This window comes from Saccostrea echinata, unplaced genomic scaffold (assembly GCF_033153115.1).
Source record: "Saccostrea echinata isolate AGI-Se365-2 ecotype Australia unplaced genomic scaffold, CSIRO_AGI_Sech_v1 ptg000075l, whole genome shotgun sequence".
NCBI lineage: Eukaryota > Metazoa > Mollusca > Bivalvia > Ostreida > Ostreidae > Saccostrea > Saccostrea echinata.
The window spans coordinates 1,410,203-1,434,254 of record NW_026889824.1 but is presented as its reverse complement, the minus strand read 5'-3'; the positions used below and the strand labels follow the sequence as shown (position 1 = coordinate 1,434,254).

The window sequence follows — 24,052 nt, the reverse complement described above, 5'->3', positions numbered from 1 at the left end:
ATCAAATTACCATGATTTAACAGTGGTGCAACAAACAGTGGGGGTCCACCCTTTCAATGTACATTTTCAATAGTAAAAGGTTAGGTTTTTGGAATAAGTAGTGGGGAGGCTAACCTGATATATGTACTACGTGCCTGCTGGTGAGGGCCAAGAAGCTGCGGAGTTTTACCAAATATTTCATTCATTTTCTTGAAATATAAAAATTATGCCATTTAGTTTTTGTTTACGAAATAAAAGACATACTAAAATTTATTGTTTTAACGAAAATTAATATTCCATGGAAACTTATAATAAATATAATTGAGGCTAAAAATTTAACCGATATATTAATTGGTATCATATAATCATTCTTAACGTTTAAAACCACGTATACAAAATTTTAATTATGAACAAAAAAATATCGTATTGTAAATCATACTAGTAGATCATAGCATTCAACGATGTGGCTGAAATTCAATTTTTCAAAGAACTTTAAAAAAATATCAATGTATGATAGAACAATGACAAAATAATGAATGATTTATTTGGATTTGGCAGTTATTAAATAAAAGATTTCAAATTTTATCATACAGCCATGATAATTTAAAATTTAAAGCGACACAGTATGACACAGAATAATTTGAAACACGAATATTTGTTGGATGGTACTGAGATTTTTTTCTCCGAATAATTCTCTCTTTTTTCTTATCTTTTTTTTTCTGAAAATGATGTGTACGCACTTGCGTATTTGCGTATAGGCAGCTACGCGCCTGATTGATAAGACAAACACGTGGACTTGGTGTGGACTTGAAGCAGGAAAATAAAAACCCATTATGACCGTCAAACAAAATGAATTTGTTGATAAAAAAGATTATTCTCACTGCCTGATATACCGGTATTTAGATAAAAATTAAGAATTTTTGTTTATACAGGTACATGTACATGCATTTGTGGAAAAGGACGGAGGGAAGGAATGATCTCTCTCTCTCTCTCATTTGTCCGTTTAATCAAAACTATGACCCGTATTACTTAAATATCAAGTTCTGAAAATTTTAATCTATAACAAATAATATGAATGCTTCTTTGTATCAACTTGTCCGAGTATAATCGCCGGGAATTGTCTACAGATATGTGTAGAAGTCTGCTTAATAAATCATCATAAAAAATGAAAAGACATAAAGAAAATATTGCATTAAATTTTTAAAATACGAGTGTATACATTCAATACGTCCACAGACCGTAGGAAAATATTTTAATTTTTTTTCTCATTATTTTACAGGGAATTGCCTTGACATGGAAATGCATGTATGGTTATTACAACCGTTGTAATTCATTCTATAAGTCAGTAATGTCCTCATCGAAAATCATTATTTGTAATGGTTTTATATATCAAATAAGAATAAACATATTTATTTTACAATTAGAATGATTTTGTCTTTTACACTACAGCGTTCGGTAACGATGACAATGTTTTACAGCGATTAAACACCTGAATTTAAACATCATTCATATGTGCAGAAAATATTGTAAGAAACTTAATTAATAGTTTACTTAATGTGCATGTTTCATCTTCCTTAGGACAATTTTTGATTTTATTTATTTATTAATTTTGCGCCTGAGATTAGAATACAATTGATACGATACAATGCATGGAAAAGATCAGAGGCTTCCGAATAAATCGTTCATCTTGCGTTCACCGTTCGTTCACTGTTCACTTTGCGCTCGCGCTCGCGCTCCGTTCGCTCACCGTTCTGCGTTCACCTACCGTTCACCAAGTTGCGTTCAGCGTTCACACATCGTTCACTCACCGTTGGCTCTGCGTTCGTTCAGCGTTCGCTCACCGTTCAAGTGGGAAAGTAGAACGTTTCAGGGACTGTATCCCCAGGGGTCATGATATAAACAAATGTGGATCTACACTACCTGAGAATGCTGCTGTATTAATATGACTAACAATGGCTTTGCAGATCGTGAGAGATGATTTTTTTAAAGATATTTCCTATATATTCCTATGTAAAACTTTGACATCCTGTTGTGGCCCCGCCCTACCCCCATGGGGCATGATATGAACAGACTTGAATCTACACTACCTGAGGATGCTTCTATATTAATTTGACTGATCATGGCTTTGCTGTTCTTGAGAAGATTTCTTTAGATATTTTCTATATATTCTATGTAAAACTTTGACCCCCTGTTATGGCTCCGCCCTACCCTTGAGGGTCATGATATGAATAAATTTGAGTCTACAGTATATTAATATGACTAATCATGGCTTTGCTGTTCTTAAGAAGTTTTCTTAGATATTTCTTACATATTCCTATGTAAAACTTTGACCCCTAACCTGTTGTGGTCCCGTCCTACCCTTGAGGGGCATGATATGAACAAACTTGAATCTAGTACACTATGTAATGAAGCTCTCACATAAGTTTCAACTTTTCTGGCCAAGTGGTTCTTGAGAAGATTTTTTAAAATTAAATGCCACCAAATTTTCATGAATTCTTAATTATCTCTCCTTGAAAGAAAGCATGGCACTTCTGAAGAAAAAACTTGAATCCCCTTTACCCAAGGATGCTTTGTGGCAAGTTTGGTTGAAATTGGTCCAGTGGTTCTGGAGAATAAGTCGAAAATGTGAAAAGTTTACAGACACCAGACGACAAACACTGGGTTGCCCGCATGGCGTAGTGGTTAGAGTGCTTGCTCCAGAGTCACAGTATAAGGTTCAAATCCACTGCGGGATGTGGAGACCAGTCCTTCGGACAAGACCATATAAACCGAGGTCCCATGCCACAGTAGGTGTTGGCACAAAAAAGATCCCTCAATTCTCAATGGCCCTGAGTGCCTAGTATAGGTACATGTATAAATTTGTAGCCCTCCACCAGTAAGTGGTGGCTTCTCAATATGAGTGAGAAATTCTCAAGAGGGACGTTAAACAACAAACGGACACCAAACGCTCTTTTAACAGAAAAGCTCACTTGATCCTTCAGCTCAGGTGAGCTATAAAGGAGTGAAGACCCACTCATATGAAAAAATTGTGTTAGAGTATGAAGAAATGATCAGCATTTTTGCCCTCTATGGTATGTGTATGCTACTTCTAGACAAATAATTACAATCTTTGTGAGATTTTCTGTAAATTTTGGAGATTTTACATATAATAGTATATGTTAATGTTTGATGAAATATCACGGAGAATTTTGTTATAATTGAGATTTAATTTTTCACCTTCGTATTTGTCACACCATCGGCATTTTGCTCGCTCATCTTCTTAAATTGCATTTTATGTTTTATAATGCTGAACTCTGCCACACGTAGCCTATTAAAACATCTAAATACTAATTAACATGTTTTTTAGAGTGAAAAATTAATTGCAACCATCTTTTATCTTAGTGAGACAGACACTCTGCACTGTGGTTGTTGAAATACGAAAAAAAAAATAATTAAAATAATTCATACTATAGCAAATTGATTTTAATAATTTTATACCAAATTCATTTTGAAAACAAGATCTGGGGAATGGTCATCTACAAATACCGTTTTAAATGGCAGATACTATACATGTAAATTGTAATTGAGAAACACTATCTTTAATTCATCTTTCCAGTTCCTGAGAGATATGGATAACACTTGCTTGATCAGAGATGGTTAAGACAGTCTACTTACATTGAATTCAGTAACAAATGTAACTGGACAGAAATAATTTGGCACTTATCAAAATGCCCTTTGCATGTCCATGCAACTGAACTTATTGAAACTTCATGGCTTAGATCAATACTCACATGGAACAAATAGATTTACACTTTCTGCTGTGTTGATGCAAGTCTGCATTTTTGTATACAATTTCATATTTATGTCATTATTGTTATAAATGGGTAATCAAAGATTACAGAGCTTAACTCAACGAATTTTGTCTTCAAGTAATGCAAAGTCCCACACTTGAAACTAATAATCTAGTAGACAAGTGTGCATCCCTAGATGCAACATTTATGCAATTTAGGTCTGACAGGACTTAGGAATGGACTAATCTATAAACTTTAAACTAGTCACTCATCCAGAAAATGCAAGTCAAATCCAGCATCTGAAGCAAGTTTGAGGCTGTTCATCCCTTGATGCATCATCCATGCAAGTTCGGTTCATATAGGCCTTATAGTTTCTTGGTAATGGACCTGCTAAATAAACTTTAACCTACTTTCCCACTTGAACGGTGAGCGAACGCTGAACGAACGTTGAACGAACGCAGAGCGAACGATGAGTGAACGATATCTGAACGCTGAACGCAACTTGGTGAACGAAGTGTGAACGGTGAACGGTGAGCGAACGCAGAGCGCAAACGGAGCGCAAACGAGAACGCAAAGTGAACGGTGAACGAACGGTGAACGCAAGATGAACGATATATTCGGAATGCCTCTGATCTTTTCCTTGCATTGAAACTATTTTATTGTTTTATGATGTCAGGTGCCAAAAAAAAAAATCAATCAATCAATAATAAATAAGTAAACCAATAAATGAATGAATAAATAAGTCAACAAAATAAATTCTCCAAAATTGTCCTGAGAAAGACGATGCATGCACATTAAGTTTTTAATCACACGATTTTTATCGCATTAAAACATTGCAATTGTTGCCGAACGCTGACGTATAAGAGATATTTTTTTTTTAGTTGGAAAATAAAAATGTTTATTCTTATTTGATAACAAATCAGAGAAAACTTTTGACTTATAGAATGAATTAATGTGGTTGTTACATCCATTCATATATCTCCGTGTTAAAGCGATTTCGTGTAAAGTAATGAAAAAAATTAATTACAAAGGTCAGTGGACGTTTTGCATTTATACGCTCGTATTTTAAATTTTTAATACAATAATATATTATGTGTCATTTCTATTTTTCATGATGATCTATTCAGGCCCGTAGGAAGCAAATTCAGTTGGGGGGGGGGGGGGGGCACAGCCATACATTTTCAGTTGATAGTTGAGGGGGCACTACCAAAAATTTCCTGACAAGCAAAAAAATAAAATAAAATAAAAAAGGTCATCAGACTTTTTATTGCGGGGGGGCACAAGCATATAGTGTCTATGTTTACTATAATAATCTATATATCGGCAATAAGGGGGGGGGGGGGCACGGACCCCCCTTGCCCCCCCCCCCCGGTTCCTACGGCCATGTTTATTGAGCAGACTTCTACATTTATCTGTAGATGGCCGTGATTATACTCGGACAGGATAATACAAAGATACATATTCACATTATTTGTTATAAATTCAATTTTCAGAACTTGATATTCAAGTAATATGCTGTCATAGTTTTTATTAAACAGACAAATGAGGGAGAGAGAGAGAAATATTCCGTTTTAACACCCCCCCCCCCATTTCAGGCTTCACTAAATGTTTGTACCTATATCAAACAAAAACTCTGAAATTTTTTTCTAAATATATCCTGTCAATCAAAATCATTCGACACTGTGCAGGTGTGAAAGTTTCGTCACATCAAAGACGAAGTGCGAGTATTTCCAACAAGTTATAACATTTATTTTTATCATTTCTAGATTTGATTCCAACATTTGAATAATAATTGAATAAAATACATTGGGCATTAACACTTGAATTTGAAACATACTCTCTGCCAATTCCAAATACCACCGCCGACACGTGTACATTTTGAACTACTATTGTTTTGTGACTTTTTTTTTAGATGCATGTCTGTTTTGAGACTGAAATTTTTGTTCTAAAAAAGACCTTAACTTTTTTTTAAAATGTTAATTAAAATATTCTGGAAATACAATACTGACTAAGTAACCGATTTAGGGGGAAAAGTGGGGGGGGGGGGGGTATTAATCATATCGAATGGCAAACATATAAAGTTACGGTGAAGAAAGATTTTTTTCTCTATAGCTATAGACTTTACATATTATAGTAGAGAAAATTCTGTAGTGCATTACATTTTAAATAAATATTTCCTTAACTACACTATCAATTTAATTCGCTCCAAAGATAATAAATTAACACGATATCCGCAGTACTATGTATAACTCTCAGAACTAGTTCTATCATATTTTCTGTAGTAATTGAAAAAAAGTGTTAGAAATAAATATTTTCGTAATTTTGCTGCGTAATTATTTGACTTGGATAATTATATCTCCATTAACGCTTTATCGTCTTTAACAAAACAACAAAATGTTGCAGTGTTTGAAGTATTTGCACATTGCCCTTAGTTAAATTTAATATTTCAGCATCGTTCTACATAGGTACAGAATGTGCTTATAACAACATTTATTTTCCAGAGTAATTTAATAAATAGCCTAACAGCTAAGATAGAATAACAAAAACAAATATCGTAGATATTTTCCCCATGAAATAAGCTTCTTCAAACACGATATGTTAGTTATTAAATTAAAAAACCTATAACCCCTAACCTACAAAAAGATAAGTCCTTTCACTTCGGAGTTCCGAATGACAATGAAAACTGAACGATAGGTGAACGCTGAACGCAAGGTGAACGCAAAGTGAACGGAACGAAGAGCGAACGCTGAACGCTTTGTGAACGGTGAACGCGAGCGCACGGTGAACGCAAAACTGTGAACGGAGAGCGAACGGTGAACGCACGGTGAACGAACGGTGAACGCACGTTGAACGAACGGTGAACGAACGATCATGACAAGGAGCACACGGCGGGTGTGACCGGTCGGCAGGGGATGCTCACTCCTCCATGGCACCTGATCCCACCTCTGATGTTGTGGAGGTCCGTGTTTGCTCTGCTCCAAACTTTGTATTAATTGTGTAATGGACTTCTGAGCTTGAATACTGTTTGTTATTACCATATATTTCATATGAAGCAGAATTTATTCAAAATTTTATACAAGAGAAAAAGAAATCTCTTGCTGTGGCCTTCAACTCGACATTGAGATATATAGACGACGTATTATCAATTAACAATAGTTATTTTCATTCATATATCGACACGATATATCCCAGTGAGCTTGTAATAAAAGATACCACAGAGTCTGACACATCTGTTTCATATTTGGATATTTTACTAGAAAAAGATGTTAATGGTAAACTAACAACCAAGCTTTATGATAAATGTGATGACTTTAACTTTTCAATCGTCAACTTCCTGCATAAGCTTCCTTATGCAGCAATATACCCTTATCACCTGCATATGGGGTGTATATCTCTCAGTTGATTCGATACGCAAGAGCATGCACTACGTATGAACAATTTCTAAAACGAGGTAAGTTATTGACAAACAAGTTGATGAAACAAGTCTCGTTTAAAGTCATCATCTCTATTTGTTAAAGTTCTATCGTCGATACAATGACCTTGTCAGCAAATACAATCTCTCGTTAAGTCATATGCTGACTGGCGTTTTTCATACAAATTGTTAGGCCATTATTTACACACTGAATTGTCGACGGATTTTTCCGTTATTACCCGATCATGACAAGGAGCACACGGCGGGTGTGACCGGGGATGCTCACTCCTCCATGGCACCTGATCCCATCTCTGATGTTTTGGAGGTCCGTGTTTGCTCTGCTCCCGATTTATATTGTTTTAACGGACTTTGAGGTTGAATACAGTTTGTTATCTCCATATTTCGTACTTGTATTTTTTTCTCCTATTACACATACATGTATTTTCGCAGAAGAAGTCTTATTTAGTTATTTATAAATATAAGAAATTCAGTCGTTACAAGTATGTCAGATATAATGCAATGTATAGTTTTTGCTTAAAATAAAGTGTATATTATAAACCCAATTTACAATAAGGAAAGAGAATAAAGAAAGTTAATGTTTATTTCGTATAATCCTTTTTCATAAAACACATTATCATACGGGTTCGAAGGTAAAACAGGAACATAAACCGTCATCATTTGCAAATTTCTTTAGAAAATCATTTTGTGATCCTTAGTTAATCACAATATCATAGAATTCGGTGTAAACAGCTTAACAAGATTTGGTGGATTTTTGATAAGAATCACTCGTGATATCTTTTTGCAAGAAGCTTTAAAGACATAGAATGCACGAAAAAGTGTTATAAATGTGTGTAAAACAGTTTTTATTAATGCTAAAGCACAAATTTATCAAGAAATATTCATATCAATCAGCCTTATTTTTTTCTTTCTCTCCAACTCTTTTCTTTTATAACTTTACTAACGTTCAATGCAAAAACATCAAAAATAAAATCTCTAAAAAATAAACATAATTTTACAGTTATTTTACAAGAAAAGATAAAGAAGAAAGTACAGTTTGGGCTTTATTGTGCCCTTAAAATTTAATGTTTTCAAAAAGTTATGAAATTGGCTTAAATATGAGTTGAGTATATGAATATGATAAATAATGAAAGAACATGGCATAAAAAAAAAGACCATTCTGGAAATATGACGTCATTAATTTCGTACACACATGTATCTAAGTTTTAAACAGAAAAAGCCTCAAAATGACTCCTTACAGGGGTTATTTCCCTTAAGAAAACAGTGTCCACAGTTGTCGCCCACTTCAATTTTCAAATATGTTAACGTTGTGTAGAATCCTTCAAAAAATCACATTTCTCAAAATCTTTGTGGGCGATGCATGTGCTCTATATTATCTGAAAGAAAATTCCACTGAAAATTGATGTCTTCTGCAACTTTTTAAGAAAATACGGGAAAATGCACAAGTTCATGACGTCACAATTAGCATTTAGGAGGTCATATGAGAAAAATGATTTGTATATTCTTACTGCATGGAATTCCTATGATTCAGAAAGGATGAATTTTAATTTCTAACAGCACTTCCATATTTTAGAAAAATACAGGGCCAGATTTGTATTGAAACTGTACCTTGTTCTTTGGACATAATAACAACAAAATACCAAAAAAGTTCTAAAACCCCCGCTTTTCTCAGATTTTGAGTATCTTTTGGCCTTCAAAAGACATTTTTGAAAATGTTATGTTACAACACTTACTGGGATAGTTGTGTACACATCGAACTAAGGAATAAAGTTTTTTTTCAGTGTGAAATTTAATGTCAAACAATGAATAATCGATCAGTGACTGAATTTTCGTTCAAGCTACTGAAACAGAAATTTTTGGTAGAAATACTTTTTGAATATCCAGAAGGCTCAATCTTCATTTTCCCTTTCAAACAACAAATGACCTTACAGATAAAAATAATATTTGTCCATATATTCATCGAACCTTAAATCAGCAACACAGTGACTCAGATGAAAGATATAAGAATTATCAACTCAGTTTTATGCCAACAATCAAAACAAGGAAGATCATAAAACTACAGTGTATGCCTACAATCTTGTAATAGAGACCCGATAGGTGTGTTCATATTACTATTATCTATAATTTCTTTGGTTTTGGCCAACACTTCCTTTTCAAAAATGAAATTTCATGTGGATATCCTATTGTTCTCTGTTCCGTCTACAGGTAAGAATAAGAATAAAAATTCACATCTCAATATAACGATAGCCCAGATTTGATAAAAATGACCGTTTTAAATGATTTGTACGTTTGTCTTTAATTGTTATATTAAGCCTTCATTTGGTGCTGTTCTCAAGACAAAGTGGAGATTCTGGTGGAAAATGCACACGTTTCCTGTCCGCACAATGACTTTTGTACAGCAGAATGTTATAAGGGATACATTTTAACGGATGGAGAGAAAAGGGTCACATATAAATGTCAGAATTATAGCTGGTCTTCAAAACATCTTGCGTGTACACGTAGGTGAAAGAATGTATTTTTTGTAAATTCTCAAATTTTATAATTACAAGTATTATGTATGTCTTGATCTGCTACATACTTTTCTATTATAGCACTTTACTATATTACTGTATTTTCTAGTGCTTCGATTAAGAGAATGACTTGTGTTTCTCTTTCATTTTTTTTACGAAGTGTACATTGTGAGAAATTGTATTAAATTTAATAAAAATGATGCGAATGTGTGAAAATTATGGTATTTTAAGATGCTGCATACATGAAATGCATCATTATATGGTAAACTTGCATTGCAATTTTTCATATGCCCTGAAAGTACACGATACTTTTCCCATTTATTTTTCTCTACAGGTATTCCTGTAGTATCTATTAAGTACTATGTCATCTGGAGTCTATACATACATTGCAAGAATGTTTTACGTCGTTTAGACGACTCAAAAGAAAGACTTGAAGAGGAATTCCTCGACATATGCTAATACTTGAATATCGACATGAATGTAAACTTCACATTTTCTGTCAGGGCTTTTGAGGTAGGAACAAGAATAGTTTAATTAAAATAGCCTTTCAGGGTAAATTGAAGAACAAACGACTACTGTTGCTTTTGTTTCTTAACAATGCTTTGTCATCATTTACGTCATTCTATATTATTTTCAATATCCTGATACTGTTTTTAAAGTCTGAAACTGTCAATTTACTCATGAAGAATTGTAGTTTTAAAGTTTATTCCTGATATTATGGAAATTTTCATTTCTCGTAGGTTTTTCCTTTCTCTCTCTCTCCTCATTTGCCATAATTAATAGAGTTAGGAATTAAAACTATTTTTTAACTCAATCAACATAAAAATTGTGTTGTATGTGTGATGTTACAAATGCACAGGTTTCTTTGTTTTGGACGAGTTCCTTGACTTGTTTTTAAAAAATAAAATGATTCATGCTTAAGACATTTGTCAACAAATAGGTTCATTTATAAATACTTGGTAATCAATTAATTGATATATATATATATATATATATATATATATATATATATATATATATATATATATATATATATATATATATATATATATATATATATATATATATATATATATATATGTGTGTGTGTGTGTGTGTGTGTGTGTGTGTGTGTGTGTGTATATATTCCTTCGACGATTTTTTATTCAATTAACTTTTTTTCAGTTGATGACCACGTTTTAAGTAGAATATAAAAATGCAACATCAGTATATGACATAGATTTATGCATTGCATATACAGAAATCTCGTTATGGAGCATGCCAGTTGTTAGGAACATGATTGATAACATAACATGCGATGGATCAGTTGTAAGTTACAGACTTTATTTAAAACCCAATGCAACCGGGAAAAGAGAGCTTTGTTACGAAAATACCGTCCTACAGCAGGTAGCAGTAGGGAATGTTAATGACCGAAGAAGAAGAGAACTTTGTTGCGGTGAGACTCTCTCTCTCTCTCTCTTTAACTTAGGTTAACACCAAAGAATTGTTATAAACCCAATGCATTTTGATACTGTAGTACTAAGTATCATATTAGCATGTCACATGAATCAATCAAAATAAAAAAAAAAGAAAATGATTTCAATTGTACCTAAAATACATGTACTACCTTTACGACAAATGTAAAAACTCTGAATAGTTTATAACTTCGTTTTCCATCAGAAATTTTACCTATCACAAACTTAACCACAACAGAACAGAACATAGAAACTACAACATCCCATTTTATCTCAAAATATACGGAAATACCAGCTTCTTCAACTTTGGAATTACCTTCTGAAATGTCTCAAAGTAAGTTATGAAATGTTCACATTATCATTTATCATTAAACATCCATATTATTATTGCAGAAATTAAATGATAAAATATAAAAAAAAAAATCATGTAAATTCATGAGGAAATGAACTACGACGTTTCATGTCGACATATTTTATGAAAAGGGTCGTTTATCCGATTCTGGCCACAAATTAATTCATGGAATTGTCATTTGTCATGAAGATATTCATGCTCATCCATGCAAGTTCATGATTTAATCGGGTTCCTTCTTTTAAAGAATCGTAATGGAAATTTAATTTGAAATAAAGATATTTGCAAGTACAAGTATTCTTATAGATATAAATGATGTTGATTTGGTCCAGATAAATGTAAAACTTTAAAGTAACTTTGTAGTTTGCCGCATAAAATCTTTAACGAGAAGAGATTCTGAAATCGACATATTTTGCATGAGCACTTTTCATTTCATCATCTGGAAAAAAAATTAGTGTTCGGACTGCATTTTATGCGAATGCACCAACTACATGCAACACATAATAAGAGACAGTAAAAGTTTGCATGAGTTGTTTTCCAAAATTGTCTATGGAACTCATGTCTATCGAAAGGATAAAATATTTAATACTGTAAATGGTTGAACTATGCACCATTAAGTCTAAAACGTATATCGTTAAGTCGGTTCAGTATAACAAAGAGTGAAAATTCTACTCTATACTGTCAAAAAATTACTCGGTCGCTTACATATAACTTTAAGTCGTTTTCACATATAATGTAGTTAAAATATTAAATTATCTCGTCAGGTATAGAATTATTCAGACGTTTCAAATTGCATATTGTTACTGAATTATTCGACGTTGTTAAATCGCCCTATCAATGAGTAGACTTGATGCAATACGAAGTAAGCATGCTATTAAAGTATTAAAGCTACATGTATATATCATTTGATCTAAACTGTATATCTGTTAAGTCAAAAAATTCATCACGCAGTGTACACTTTTATATATTTTAAAAAATAAATATAACTTGGTCGTTTACTTATAACATGTCCTCAAACATAAAAAAAATTTCGTCAAATATTACAATATTCAGACGTTTGGTTAATTGCATACTGTCTCTTATTATGTGTTGCATGTAGTTGGTGCATTCGCATAACATGCAGTCCGAACACTGAATTATTAAGTCGTTTTGATATACTAGTATTATGTTGTCCATTCGGGAATTCTCTTGTCAGTTTGATATTTATGATGAAAAAATCGAAAGGTTAGCCTGACTCTATTTAGCAAAGGAAGCATAACTAGTCTAGTCGAATTCTCAAAACGGAGTAAACAGAAATAGTGAAAACATACCACAAAATAGGCTGAGAGCATGCACAGACGCTTAAAAATGATTGTATTTCATGCAAAAAGTAGAGCTTTACAAAAATGTTGAACTGAGTAACGGATGATTCTGAAAATCTAAAACCACACATAAATTAAAGATTAAAGGGTGTTTTAAGAATTGTATTTTACTTAAAAAAAAATTACTTTATTGAACAAAACGGAATGTTTTAACTGTTAAAGTTGCCGATATTTTGCTGCTTGACATCATGGTACTGTAGATACTTAAATATATGTGAGGAATTAAGTATCGCTCAATAACGCAAGAAGCTTTATCCGCTTTGGTGCTGAAATCCATGTAAAATCTCTTGATCAACCTTCCACTAGCAAATTTTTGTTTTTGCGATTAGACGTCTAAGAGCCATTTCGCGATAAGTATAAATAAAAAGATTTAACATGTCAGAATGAAGTGTTTTTAAAATTCAATGACAGAGTAATGCCATTTAATTTTTTTGCATGCATATAAAAAGAAAGGGTCACATTTCATTTTTCACTTAAGTTCTGAGAGTTATATAAATTTTAATGAAAAGTGAATTACTTTTTACTTGAGAATTTTTGTGAATGTAAGCCTTGTGTATTTTAATAAAATATTTTTTTTAATTTTATAATTTAAAATTAGATTCAAGTTTCTACTGTTTGTCTGATGTCTAAAAAAAATAGTGCGCATTGATAACTAAAGTTTAGAGATGTTTAAACACGTTTATTACGTTTGTATGGACTTCTTATTGATTTCTAGCTGAATAATATAATATGCATACTTTGATATGTCTACGTTTAATGCAGAAAAATACCTTTTATTTTGCAAATCCTACAATTTGAGAAGCACGTTTTTCGAAAAGGAATCGTCTTTGAATTGTATAGTTTGCTTGGCTTAGGTGCTTTACAGGATTTTGATTTCTTCGTTTTATTAATTCCAGTTGAATTAAATTTATATTTCAGAGGTCTGCCTATCTATATTCATACCAATATCAACCATAATGAGTTTGATTGTCATGTTTTTGGCCATACTACTGTTGTATCAAACCAGGTACATGTAATACCAAATCATATGATAATGCAAGAAAAGCATTTTCATGCAAAATATTTAGAGCATTATTGGTGTGTTTTATTTTATGTATTCATAAGCATGACAGATGTTTTTAACATTTTATTTTTTAAATAGATCTATAAAATCATTTAAAGAAGTACGGGAGACGTATGCTGCTGTAATTGGAACTATGACGATGAATACTAATTATGAGCAGCTTCAAAGAAAACGGAAAAACATCAACGATAAATCAACTGATAATTATGACAAAATTATTTTAACTGTACAAAAATAACCCTTGGTTTTTAGTTACATTACATGAATAAGAATTTATTACGGCTAGGTACATATAACTGTCAATGAATTTCTGAATTTTAACATGTATGTCTACCATCCCCAGTAACATAAACATCGGCATTAGAAGGACATCATTCAGAATCTTTGGCATAGGGCATCAGTCAACACGTATTAAGATTGGCACCAAACATAACATAGCTGGCATTCAATTCTGCAAACCTCAAAATTGGTCGGTGCTTTATTTTATGAAATAACAATCAATTAAGCATAAATTAGACGAAGTGGTAATATTTATTTTAAAAAACGATTTTAAGTGTATATTTTTAAAAAAAAATCAATCGTAATTTTCTAGATTTATAAGCTTGTACTTCAGTGCAATAGAAATATCCTTTCATCATTCTCAGCAATATGAGCTTAACAATGGGTTTAAATGATTCTTCAAAACCTTTAACATTGGGCTGAAACAAAGGTCCATATAAAGATTTGTCCAGAGTAAACCTGCTGCCAACAAGAATCTTCCAGTAAACCTTGGTTTAGATAGTTTGTCTTTCACACTTGTCTCTTTGCTTTCCTGTTTCTTTTTGCTGCTTAATTTCTTTTAATTCCTCAAGTTAAAAATTTCAAGATTATCTAAACTTGAACATTTCACAGTGGTTCAGTTTTACAGTAATAATTGTTCTGATTGTTTAATATTTGTGACTTTAGAAATCATTCTTTATTTACAAAAAAAGAAAGAAATAAGCTGTGGAAAATGATCTATTACAAAAGTATTACATGTAAGTTACTTCTTAAATCTGTTGCTATTAACCTTCAGTTTCCTTACTTTTTCCCAATAATTTACTCTTTTACTATTACAGAATAGGAAAGTTGGGTTTTAACATTTTGCTATATGAATGCAAAGATTGTCCGATCTATCCACATATTCACTATGTTTTAATATACATGGAAAATTCTGCGTGACACTGAAATCAAAACCATCGTATTCCAGGTTTACAGTACACATATGTTAAAACATAGTGTGATGTACTGGAAACAAATTTTTAATAAAAGTGAAACTGTATCCATAATAGTGAAAAAAATGGACTGTAAATCTTATCTGAGTCTTCTGTGCATGTATTGATCAAAGACATAATTTTAGATACATGTTGATGAGTCTTTTTGTTGAAATATGCTTCCGAAAAGTGATTTTTTGCGTTTACTTGATGAATTGGAGACATTAAGTTCCGTATGTATTTATTGTGATGAAGTCCTAAGCTTGAAGTTCTCCATATATGCTCCGTGCAATTTGAACATCGTTGTTCTACGGTTCTGCATGCATGCTCATGAAGCTGTCTTCGGACTAAGACATTTCTCAAGACGAACTTAAGACATATCTTAGTCTTATGTGAGACCTACGAAGCTATCCTATTTTAGGAGACTTCCTAATCTTTGTCCTATTTTCAAGACGACGACGAGATCATCGTAAAAAATATCTGTGATTTAAGAAGCCCTGGTGTCACAAAAACAAAAAGGAATTATTGAATATACATTGTTTATTTAATTTAATCCAAAAATAATTGTAAAATATCAATTTCTTTTAGGAATTAAATCAATTAACTTAACATTGTACCGTGTTATTGTTTATGTAAGCATGTACCTGAGTAAACGGAAATGGAGAAAGTAATAAATAAAAAGCTCTTTTTTGTTGGGGGAGAGGGTATAGGAGGATGCAGTCCTATGCTAATAGGATTCGAGTCTCTCTCTCCCTGAATTTACTGACATATTCACTGACAAATATGGCATTTCTTTTGAAAGTTTTTTTTATGGGATTCGACAGCGAAAATTATCGCTTTGTCAGTAGTTATGTCTTTATTAAAACTTTAAGTACAAGTTCAGCATTTAGTACTTGTGTTGTAGACGTAGCCGGTGTTAACAATAAAGAAAACACATCATAACGAAATATATACTCATAATCCATAGATGAATGCAGGCACTGCCCTTCCTTTTCCCAGAGAGAGAGAGGGGGTCCTGCTGATTATAAGGAGACAACAACGACAAGAAATTATGAAAATTAATCACTCATTTTCAACAGGTCTATACCGTAAGTGTATGATAAACATTATAATGTTTTAGGGTAAATGTTAAGGTAATACGTCGCAATAGTGGTGCTGCATACTGGTACAGTTGTGTATTTCCCCTTCAAAAATTTGTTTTTCTAAATTACTTACCTAGTAATACAAATATCTATGAATACACCAACGTAAAAAGGTTTGCTTTTGTATTTATTTATTTCTTGCTAGATTGATTGTAGACAATTATCCCTGTTAATGACTGTTACATATATCACGACTTAATACATGAAAATGGGATAAGAATGAACTAAACTGCTACAGTATTTGTAATGGAAATTGATGAAATATGCTTAATAAAATATGTGAAGATAACGAACAGTATTCGAGCTCAAAAGTCCATTAAACATTACAAAATAAGAGCAGAGCAAACACGGACCTCTAAGACATCAGAGGTGGGATCAGGTGCCATGGAGGAGTGAGCATTTCCTGCCGACCGGTCACACCCGCCGTGTGCTCCTTATCATGATCGGGAAATAACGGAAAAATTCGTCGACAATCCAGTGTGTAAATAATTGCCCAACAATTAGTATGAAAAAAATCAGTCAGCATTTGACTTAATGATAGATTGTATTTTCTGACAAGGTCATCATTAAAAATATCTTTGTTTCCCCTAACCCGACCCAAAAACCTCAAGTTGGGTAGGTAGGTAGGCAAATAATTTTTATTTTGACAGCAGCTTTGAAAATACATTCTTAAAATTAAATGGAATAATACCTTTATAAATAAGTTAAGTACAAAAGAAAGCCATTTGTAAACAGCTAGAATACCATACAAATGCCGTTTAGAATAACATTTAAGGTAAATTAATTCACAATTATTATTCAATAGAACTTGTGAAATATCTCATACCAGAGTAAATTTGTTGAAATTGAATACAGAAATCTGTTGAAAAGATTCTCGGGTATGCAAAGACCGGACATCCGAGTATTTTTTCATACTTACTAGCAGCTTCCAGTGCTTACACATGCAATGTACTTTTTCAATTTGGGCTTCGAACTGTGCAGTGGTTCTAGAGCATTTCATTTTGGAGTCTCGAAGTAAGGAGCTATTTTCTACATGTAAGTTGCAGGTTCAAAACCCAATGCGGGACGTTGAAACCGGTTCTTCGAAAGAGAACATAAAAACTTGGGTCCAGTGTCGCAGTAGATACTAGCACGAAAAAGATCCCCCACTGCTCAATGGCCTAAAATGCCGCTTACAAGTCTAAGTTTGGAGCCCTTCACCAGACATATGTTTAAATAAATGTTGTTGTCCCAATAATTATCAAAGGAATTCAAATCAGAGAAACAACCTACTTGAATTCAAGGGCCTTATTAAAGAAAAATACACGGACGTCTTAGGAAGCTTGTATCATAATTTCAAATCTATTTGGAAAAAGCATGTTGACCATATTTAATTTAGACAGCTAATATCTAAAAATGATAAAATGACATACACAATGTCAAAGTCATGACGTTTAACCTATGAATAAATGGCATGAAGAAAGGACGTTTGAATTCTATTCATTAGGATGAAATACGCAGAGTTATTTATAACTCTTATGGTCCCATATACATGTATTAAACATAGAAATATTGATGAACTGTTTATAAGATCAAAACTCAAATTAAATAAAATGCAATGAAATTGATTGGTTTGTTCATGAGGGGTATCATGAGGAGGGCCTACGGGGCTAAGCTTGATATCTACGTACTTCATTTTAAGACAGATGGTAAATACAACCGAAACACGCTTAATAGGTCATTTAATGTATATTTTTTTTAATAACAACGTGTTTCAAGAGTGTAGGATTCTTATATACTAAAGGCATAAGGTTGATACGTCGTCTTTCTTTTAAAACATGAACTAACCCTCCGTGACCGAGACATGTTGTGGGTGCGATTTTGTTTCCAACAAACGCTTGAAAATCACAGAACAAAATCAATCGTTCTGATAAAAACGGATTTTGATGGAATTCTATTTTATAAAAGTTGATACACATAAAAAAATATTGGAATAATCTTATGAGAAAAACTTTCCAGTGCACGCGTTTTAATTGGGTCGGTCGCGTTAGGGGAAACAAAGGTATTTTTTTATTTTTGCCCAAGGTCAGTGTATCGACCATAGAACTAACGAAATGACGAATTTTTACGAGACTGCTGATATTCTTCTTTCAACAACTTGTTTGTCAATAACTTACCTCGTTTTAGAAATTGTTCATACGTAGAGCATACTCTGGCGTATCGAATCAACTGAGAGATATAAACCCCATATGTAGGTGATAAGGGTATATTGCTGCATAGGTAAGGGATCTAAATATTCATAATTTTTTAAACACAACTTACATGCACTCGTTCTTGATTCTATATTTATATATGTATAATGTAAATATTCAGAATTACTTATATAATGCATTTGTTCTTGGATGTACATTTACATGTCTGCTAAAATTGCCAAATTCAACAAGAGGAAGGAGGAAATGTACCTTTTGATTATTTAATAGGCATAAGGAAAAGTTTAATTTTTTTTTTATTTTCTCGTATAAAGATTTTGATTGTAACAGGTGCATTTAATATGGTGCATCGAATACACCTTTGATTAATATACAGTAGAGTATGAAATATGACAAAGATAAGGAACTATTATTAAGGAAGAAAATGACATAAAATTCCATTTTGTTATTATAATGAGGTGCTTTACTTTTCCTTGTGAATTACTAACCCAGTTTGACTAAATAATAGATACATAAATATTAACTGCAATGCAAGTTACCGAGTTTCTTTTCATAAGAATGCATATTTTAATTGAATTTCAACAGATAAATGAAGGAAATAAAGACAGTCAGGTAAACTATGTATGGCTTATTTATTTATATTTTGTGCCATCAAATAAAACGAGGAAGTTCGTAAAACCACATTGTATATACAGGGAATTCAGTAATATAGACTTGTTTATTGTGTTGGTTTGTCCTGTTGAAAATGAGAATCTATTTGGAAATCTTATTGTTTTTGGTACTTTCTACAGGTAGGCATTTAATTGTAAATGCATCATTATAATGACTGTGAATGCTAAGATTGTATTTATTTGAGTAATTTTTCTTTTTCTATGAAGCCTTCATTTGGTGCTGTTCTCAAGACTTAGTGGAGTCGCTGGTGGAAAATGCACACGTTTCCTGTCCGTCCAATGATTCTTGTACAGCAGAATGCTACAGGGGATATATTTTATCTAATGGAGAAAAAAGGAAAATATTCAATTGTCAAAATAACACCTGGTCTACAACAACTTTGGTCTGTAAACGTAGGTGAAAGAAAGAAATACCTTGTTAAATTCCAGTTTTGGACTTACACTTACATCACTTACAAGTTATAAATTATGTGCGTCCATAATATTCTACTGATACCATCTAATATGACACTGTATTTAATTTTCTAGTGCTCACAAATGTTATTCTATCATTTCCAAGAAAACTAGTCAGTTAAAGGATTTTTTTTAAATAAATGAATATAATGACATTGTATAAAGATTACTGAATCTAAAAATGCTGCAGATATGAAATATATTTGTAAACCCCCTTCATTGTTATTTTTAATATATGTCTTTTTTTGCACGACTCTCTTACAGGTATTCCTGTAGTATCTATTAAGTACTATACCATCTGGGATCTAGACGGTCTACCAAAATATTGCAACAATGAAACAATGCACAACAATATTTCACAGCGTTTAGAAGACTCAAAACAAAGCCTTGAAAAACAGTTCATCAATATATGCAAATTCTTAAATATCGAAGTGAATGTTAACTTCACATTTTCTTTTAGGTCATTTGAGGTAGGAACAAGAATTACTTGCATAATAATAACATGCAATCTCTTCAAGTCAATTTGAAAGTCTAAATACTTCTCTTTTTAAATTTATTAATGTTTAGTCTGGTTCAGTATATACATATTGTATTTCCATAATCATGACAAGTCTTATTTTAAATTTAATTAGGAATTTGGCCAAACAAATAATTGGAGATTTATTTTTAAACCGTTTCGGTGAAATCTCTCTCTCTCTCTCTCTCTCTCTCTCTCTCTCTCCCTTCGTGCAGTTATTACCGTTCCCATGTTTTATATAAAAATGATCTGTTGTACTTTACATGACTTTTCTATTGATTTCCAGTTTTTTTTAAAGAAATATTTTCATGAATATGTGAATTTATATTTCATATGGTACAGAAGCTATTTGACTATTCTTATCCAATCATTTATGTAATATTTCTTAATAAGAATGTTTTAGCACATATACAAATTTAACAGCTGGAAGATATCAACATTAAATTCTAATACCATGTACTTAATTAGACACTCAATTCACTACTTTTAGTTGTGGACCACATTTGATACAGAATATGGGAACGCATCATCAATGTACAACATAGATTTATGCATTACATATACAGAGATCTCCTTCTGGAACGTACCGATATTCAGGAATATGATTGATAATATAACATGTAACGGATCAATAATAACTTACACACCTTATACTACATTAAATATAACTGAGAAAAGAGAGATTTGTTACCAAAATACTAATGTAAAAAGTGTGACTGTTAGTGATATGGATAACATTAGAAGAGAACTGTTTTGTGGTGAGTCTCTCTCCCTCTCTCTCCACAATCTAATAACTGATGAATTGTGCGTAATAAAAATATACATTGTATAGAGAAAAGATTCTTGTAGAAAATAGAACTTTATTCATATATCATTCATATTAAATAAAGTCATTCCGATTTCTTTTTGTTTTGATACTTCTTAAGCAGAATAATCTTCAATAACAATAAACGATTTGAATCTCAGGATGCGTTTTACTCTACGAGTAATAACAAAAATGATTCTCTAAGTATAATTGCTAAATTGTTGAACAGGTCGATACAGAAATCCATTTACTTTTTATTTCCATCAGATAATTTAACAACTAGCACCAACCAAACAATGCCAGAACAGACGTCAAAGACAACCATAACAAATGAGTCACCGTCAGAATTGTCTAACCTTTGCCTTGAAATACCACAGAGTAAGTTATTACTAATAAAATCATCAAATCATTAACTATACCTCGTGTTGCTCTATTTCATATGGAATTTTTAACATTGACATGTCTTGAAATTTATGAGTACAAATATCTCAAATGGAGATTTTTAACGCTTTATTTTTTCATCTTTTCAGTCTTGTTTTTAACTATACCAGCAGCAGTCATTTTGATTCTTGTCACGGCAACAATCACTGCATTAGTTTCAAAAAGATCAAAGTAAGAAAGCTATCAATTGACTTTTTATTTTTCTTAAATCTTTTTTTATGCCATACTTCATGTATAAATCAAGTTTTAACTATATATTTAATTGTATTTTTGTGCAGTTCTAAGAAACCAACAGATATAGATCCTGATGATGTTATACTCAGACAGATACAACCAACAGATTTAGAGATGAAAGATATCATTCAAATGAACAATTACAGAGGTAAACTGATAGAAAACGACATCTACCAAAGGGCTAGCGGAGTACACGACGCAGGTAATTACTCTGGAATCAATGATATCAGCACGTCAGATGCATATTCTACTGTTGTCAAAGACTATAATGTTGTGCGAGACTCCAGCGTTGTCAGGGAAGCCAATCTTGTCAGAGACTCCAATGTTGTCAGAAATTCTAATGTTGTCAGAAACACAAATGAATCTAGCGAAGGACATTTACCATATTCTGTAGAAAATATAGACACAGAGAGTATGCCAGAGGACTATTTATACTCTCAAGTGCAGAAAAATAAAATGGAGTAAAGAGATCTTTTACCGAAGGAAAGACATAGAAATTTTATGCACAAGTAGTGAGGGTAAAAAGACAATAAAAAATATTTGCTCTAGTTCATGTTAAATGTTAAAATCACAACCTATCGCCTTATGTTTAAAAAAATAAGGTAACGATTAATAAAACCATACCATTGTAACCGGAAGTAGAACTCTTTAAATGCATGAATAAACAAAGTTACTAGCCAACTTGGCTTAAAGCAGTAAACTATCTCCAGTTATGTCTGTCAACCCATGTAAGGGGATATCTGAACTATGATCAACGCTAAATGAAAACAAAGTTGTAAGTTTTGTAAATTCAATAAAGTGAGAATTAACCTTTGCAAATGATAACAAAATAATAAATAATAGTCTAAATTTAACCAAGAATAAAGGGAGGAATGTGGAAAAACTGAAAATAATTTATGTCCCTGCTGAGCTTCCATACTCATGAAAAAGGTCAAAAATCCTATAAAAACTGCTATAAATGGCAATGAGTTGGAAAAATGTAAGGGAAATGAGCTACATCACCCAATATGAACTCTACTAATCAACACTCTAGAGTTGAACTTAAAATAATAATGCTAAATCTGGACTCTATAAATATCTTAACCCAGAAAATAAACAACACCAAAAATAAATAATAAATAGTGGTTCTAGAAATTATACCTGTTATCTAATAAATATTAAAGGGGTTTTACGTAAGTAACAACTGAAAACATAAGGTAAATAGAATTATCAGACTGAAATACCAACAAATACTTGCAAAATATAATTTACGAAACCAGGGCTATGAAATAAAAATCTAAACCACTACACAATGTTTATAAAATCACATTATTAAGACTTTAGGGTTAACAATTATTTGTGGCACACAAAAATATGTTTATACAACAGTCTTTAAAAATACGAAGAGAATGTCACTCTTTGTCATATATGGGTCATATCGCTCATCTAAGCACACTGGCTATGAAGAAGCAGAAATCAGTTCAGCATTGAAAAATTTTAAAGGGGGTTAACTTCAATTTACACTACCTCAGGATGCTTCTATATCAATATCAATAATCATTGCTTTGTTGTTCTTAAACAGAATAATTTCAAAGAATTTTTTTCCTATATAGTTCTATGTAAAACTCTGATTGCTCATTGTGGCCCCACCGTAAATTTGAACAAATTTGAATCTACACTATGCTTCTATATTAACATGGCTATTGATGGCTTGCTGTTCTTGAGTAGAAGATATTTTTAAGATGATTCCTAAATATTCTTATGCAAAACTTTGACCCTTTGCTGTGCCCCAACCGCTGGGGGTGTTATAATTTAAACAAAATTGATTCTACAATACCTAAGGTTGCCTCTTTATAAATATGACTAATAATGGCTTAGTTGTTCTTCATCAGAAGATTTCAACAATATTTTCAATGTAATGTGTATGATCAGGTTCTTACAAGGTATATATAGGTTTTCCTTTTACTCTGTCTGAGTTCTTTGTCGACCTTGTGGCGCAGTGGTTAGAGCATCTGCTCTAGAGTCGAGGAGAAGGAGTTGATCCTTACTTCGCGGGTTCGAATCCCACCGTGGGACGTGGAGACCAATCCTTCAGATGAGACCGTATAAACCGAGGTTCCGTGTCGCAGTAGGTGCTGGGACGAAAAAGATCCCTCACTGCTCAATGGCCCTAAGTCCCGAGTATAAGTCAAAATTTTCAGCTCTCCACCGGTAAGTGGTGGCGTTTCCATATGAGTTAAAAATTTTCAAAAGTGACATCAAACAACAAACAAACAAACAAAATCTGTCTGAGTTTTGGATTGGAATGATTATTAAGACAGCTGTTCTGAAAGTATATCACACTGTACTTAAATTTCCTCTTATCTATAGATGGGTACTGGTTAAGATATGACTTGCACCATGTTTCTTCCCTAGGTTCCCATTGAAAGATAAGAACTAGCTATCTCAACCTTTTTTTCAGATTAACTACACC

General features: G+C 32.4%; 3 protein-coding genes and 1 long non-coding RNA gene across 6 annotated transcripts in view; 3 read left to right on the top strand and 1 right to left on the bottom strand.

The window, feature by feature from the left end:
• Positions 1-24,052, bottom strand: part of LOC133176487 (uncharacterized) — a 117,502-nt gene that overhangs the window by 28,509 nt on the left and 64,941 nt on the right. The window lies entirely within an intron of this gene.
• On the top strand, positions 10,071-11,471 carry LOC133176490 (uncharacterized). The gene is made up of 3 exons (XR_009719476.1): positions 10,071-10,202; positions 10,854-11,124; positions 11,349-11,471. It is a non-coding gene; the product is annotated as an uncharacterized LOC133176490 (long non-coding RNA).
• Positions 17,921-20,130, top strand: LOC133176403 (uncharacterized). The gene is made up of 3 exons (XM_061311526.1): positions 17,921-17,978; positions 19,358-19,543; positions 19,838-20,130. The coding sequence occupies exons 1-3, from the start codon at positions 17,921-17,923 to the stop codon at positions 20,128-20,130; spliced, it is 537 nt and encodes a 178-aa protein (XP_061167510.1).
• On the top strand, positions 20,554-22,258 carry LOC133176459 (uncharacterized). Its single transcript, XM_061311578.1, has 4 exons — positions 20,554-20,878; positions 21,193-21,303; positions 21,456-21,537; positions 21,645-22,258. The coding sequence occupies exons 1-4, from the start codon at positions 20,653-20,655 to the stop codon at positions 22,063-22,065; spliced, it is 840 nt and encodes a 279-aa protein (XP_061167562.1). The 5' UTR covers positions 20,554-20,652; the 3' UTR covers positions 22,066-22,258.

Coding starts and splice junctions, on each gene's coding strand:
- LOC133176403 (XM_061311526.1), top strand. CDS start 17,921: ATGAGGAGGGCCTACGGGGCTAAGCTTGATATCTACGTACTTCATTTT. Junction 17,979..19,357: donor ACTTCATTTTAAGACAGATG/GTAAATACAACC, acceptor TTTTCTATGAAG/CCTTCATTTGGTGCTGTTCT. Junction 19,544..19,837: donor AACAACTTTGGTCTGTAAAC/GTAGGTGAAAGA, acceptor TTATTTTTAATA/TATGTCTTTTTTTGCACGAC.
- LOC133176459 (XM_061311578.1), top strand. CDS start 20,653: ATGTACAACATAGATTTATGCATTACATATACAGAGATCTCCTTCTGG. Junction 20,879..21,192: donor TAGAAGAGAACTGTTTTGTG/GTGAGTCTCTCT, acceptor TATTTCCATCAG/ATAATTTAACAACTAGCACC. Junction 21,304..21,455: donor TTGCCTTGAAATACCACAGA/GTAAGTTATTAC, acceptor TCATCTTTTCAG/TCTTGTTTTTAACTATACCA.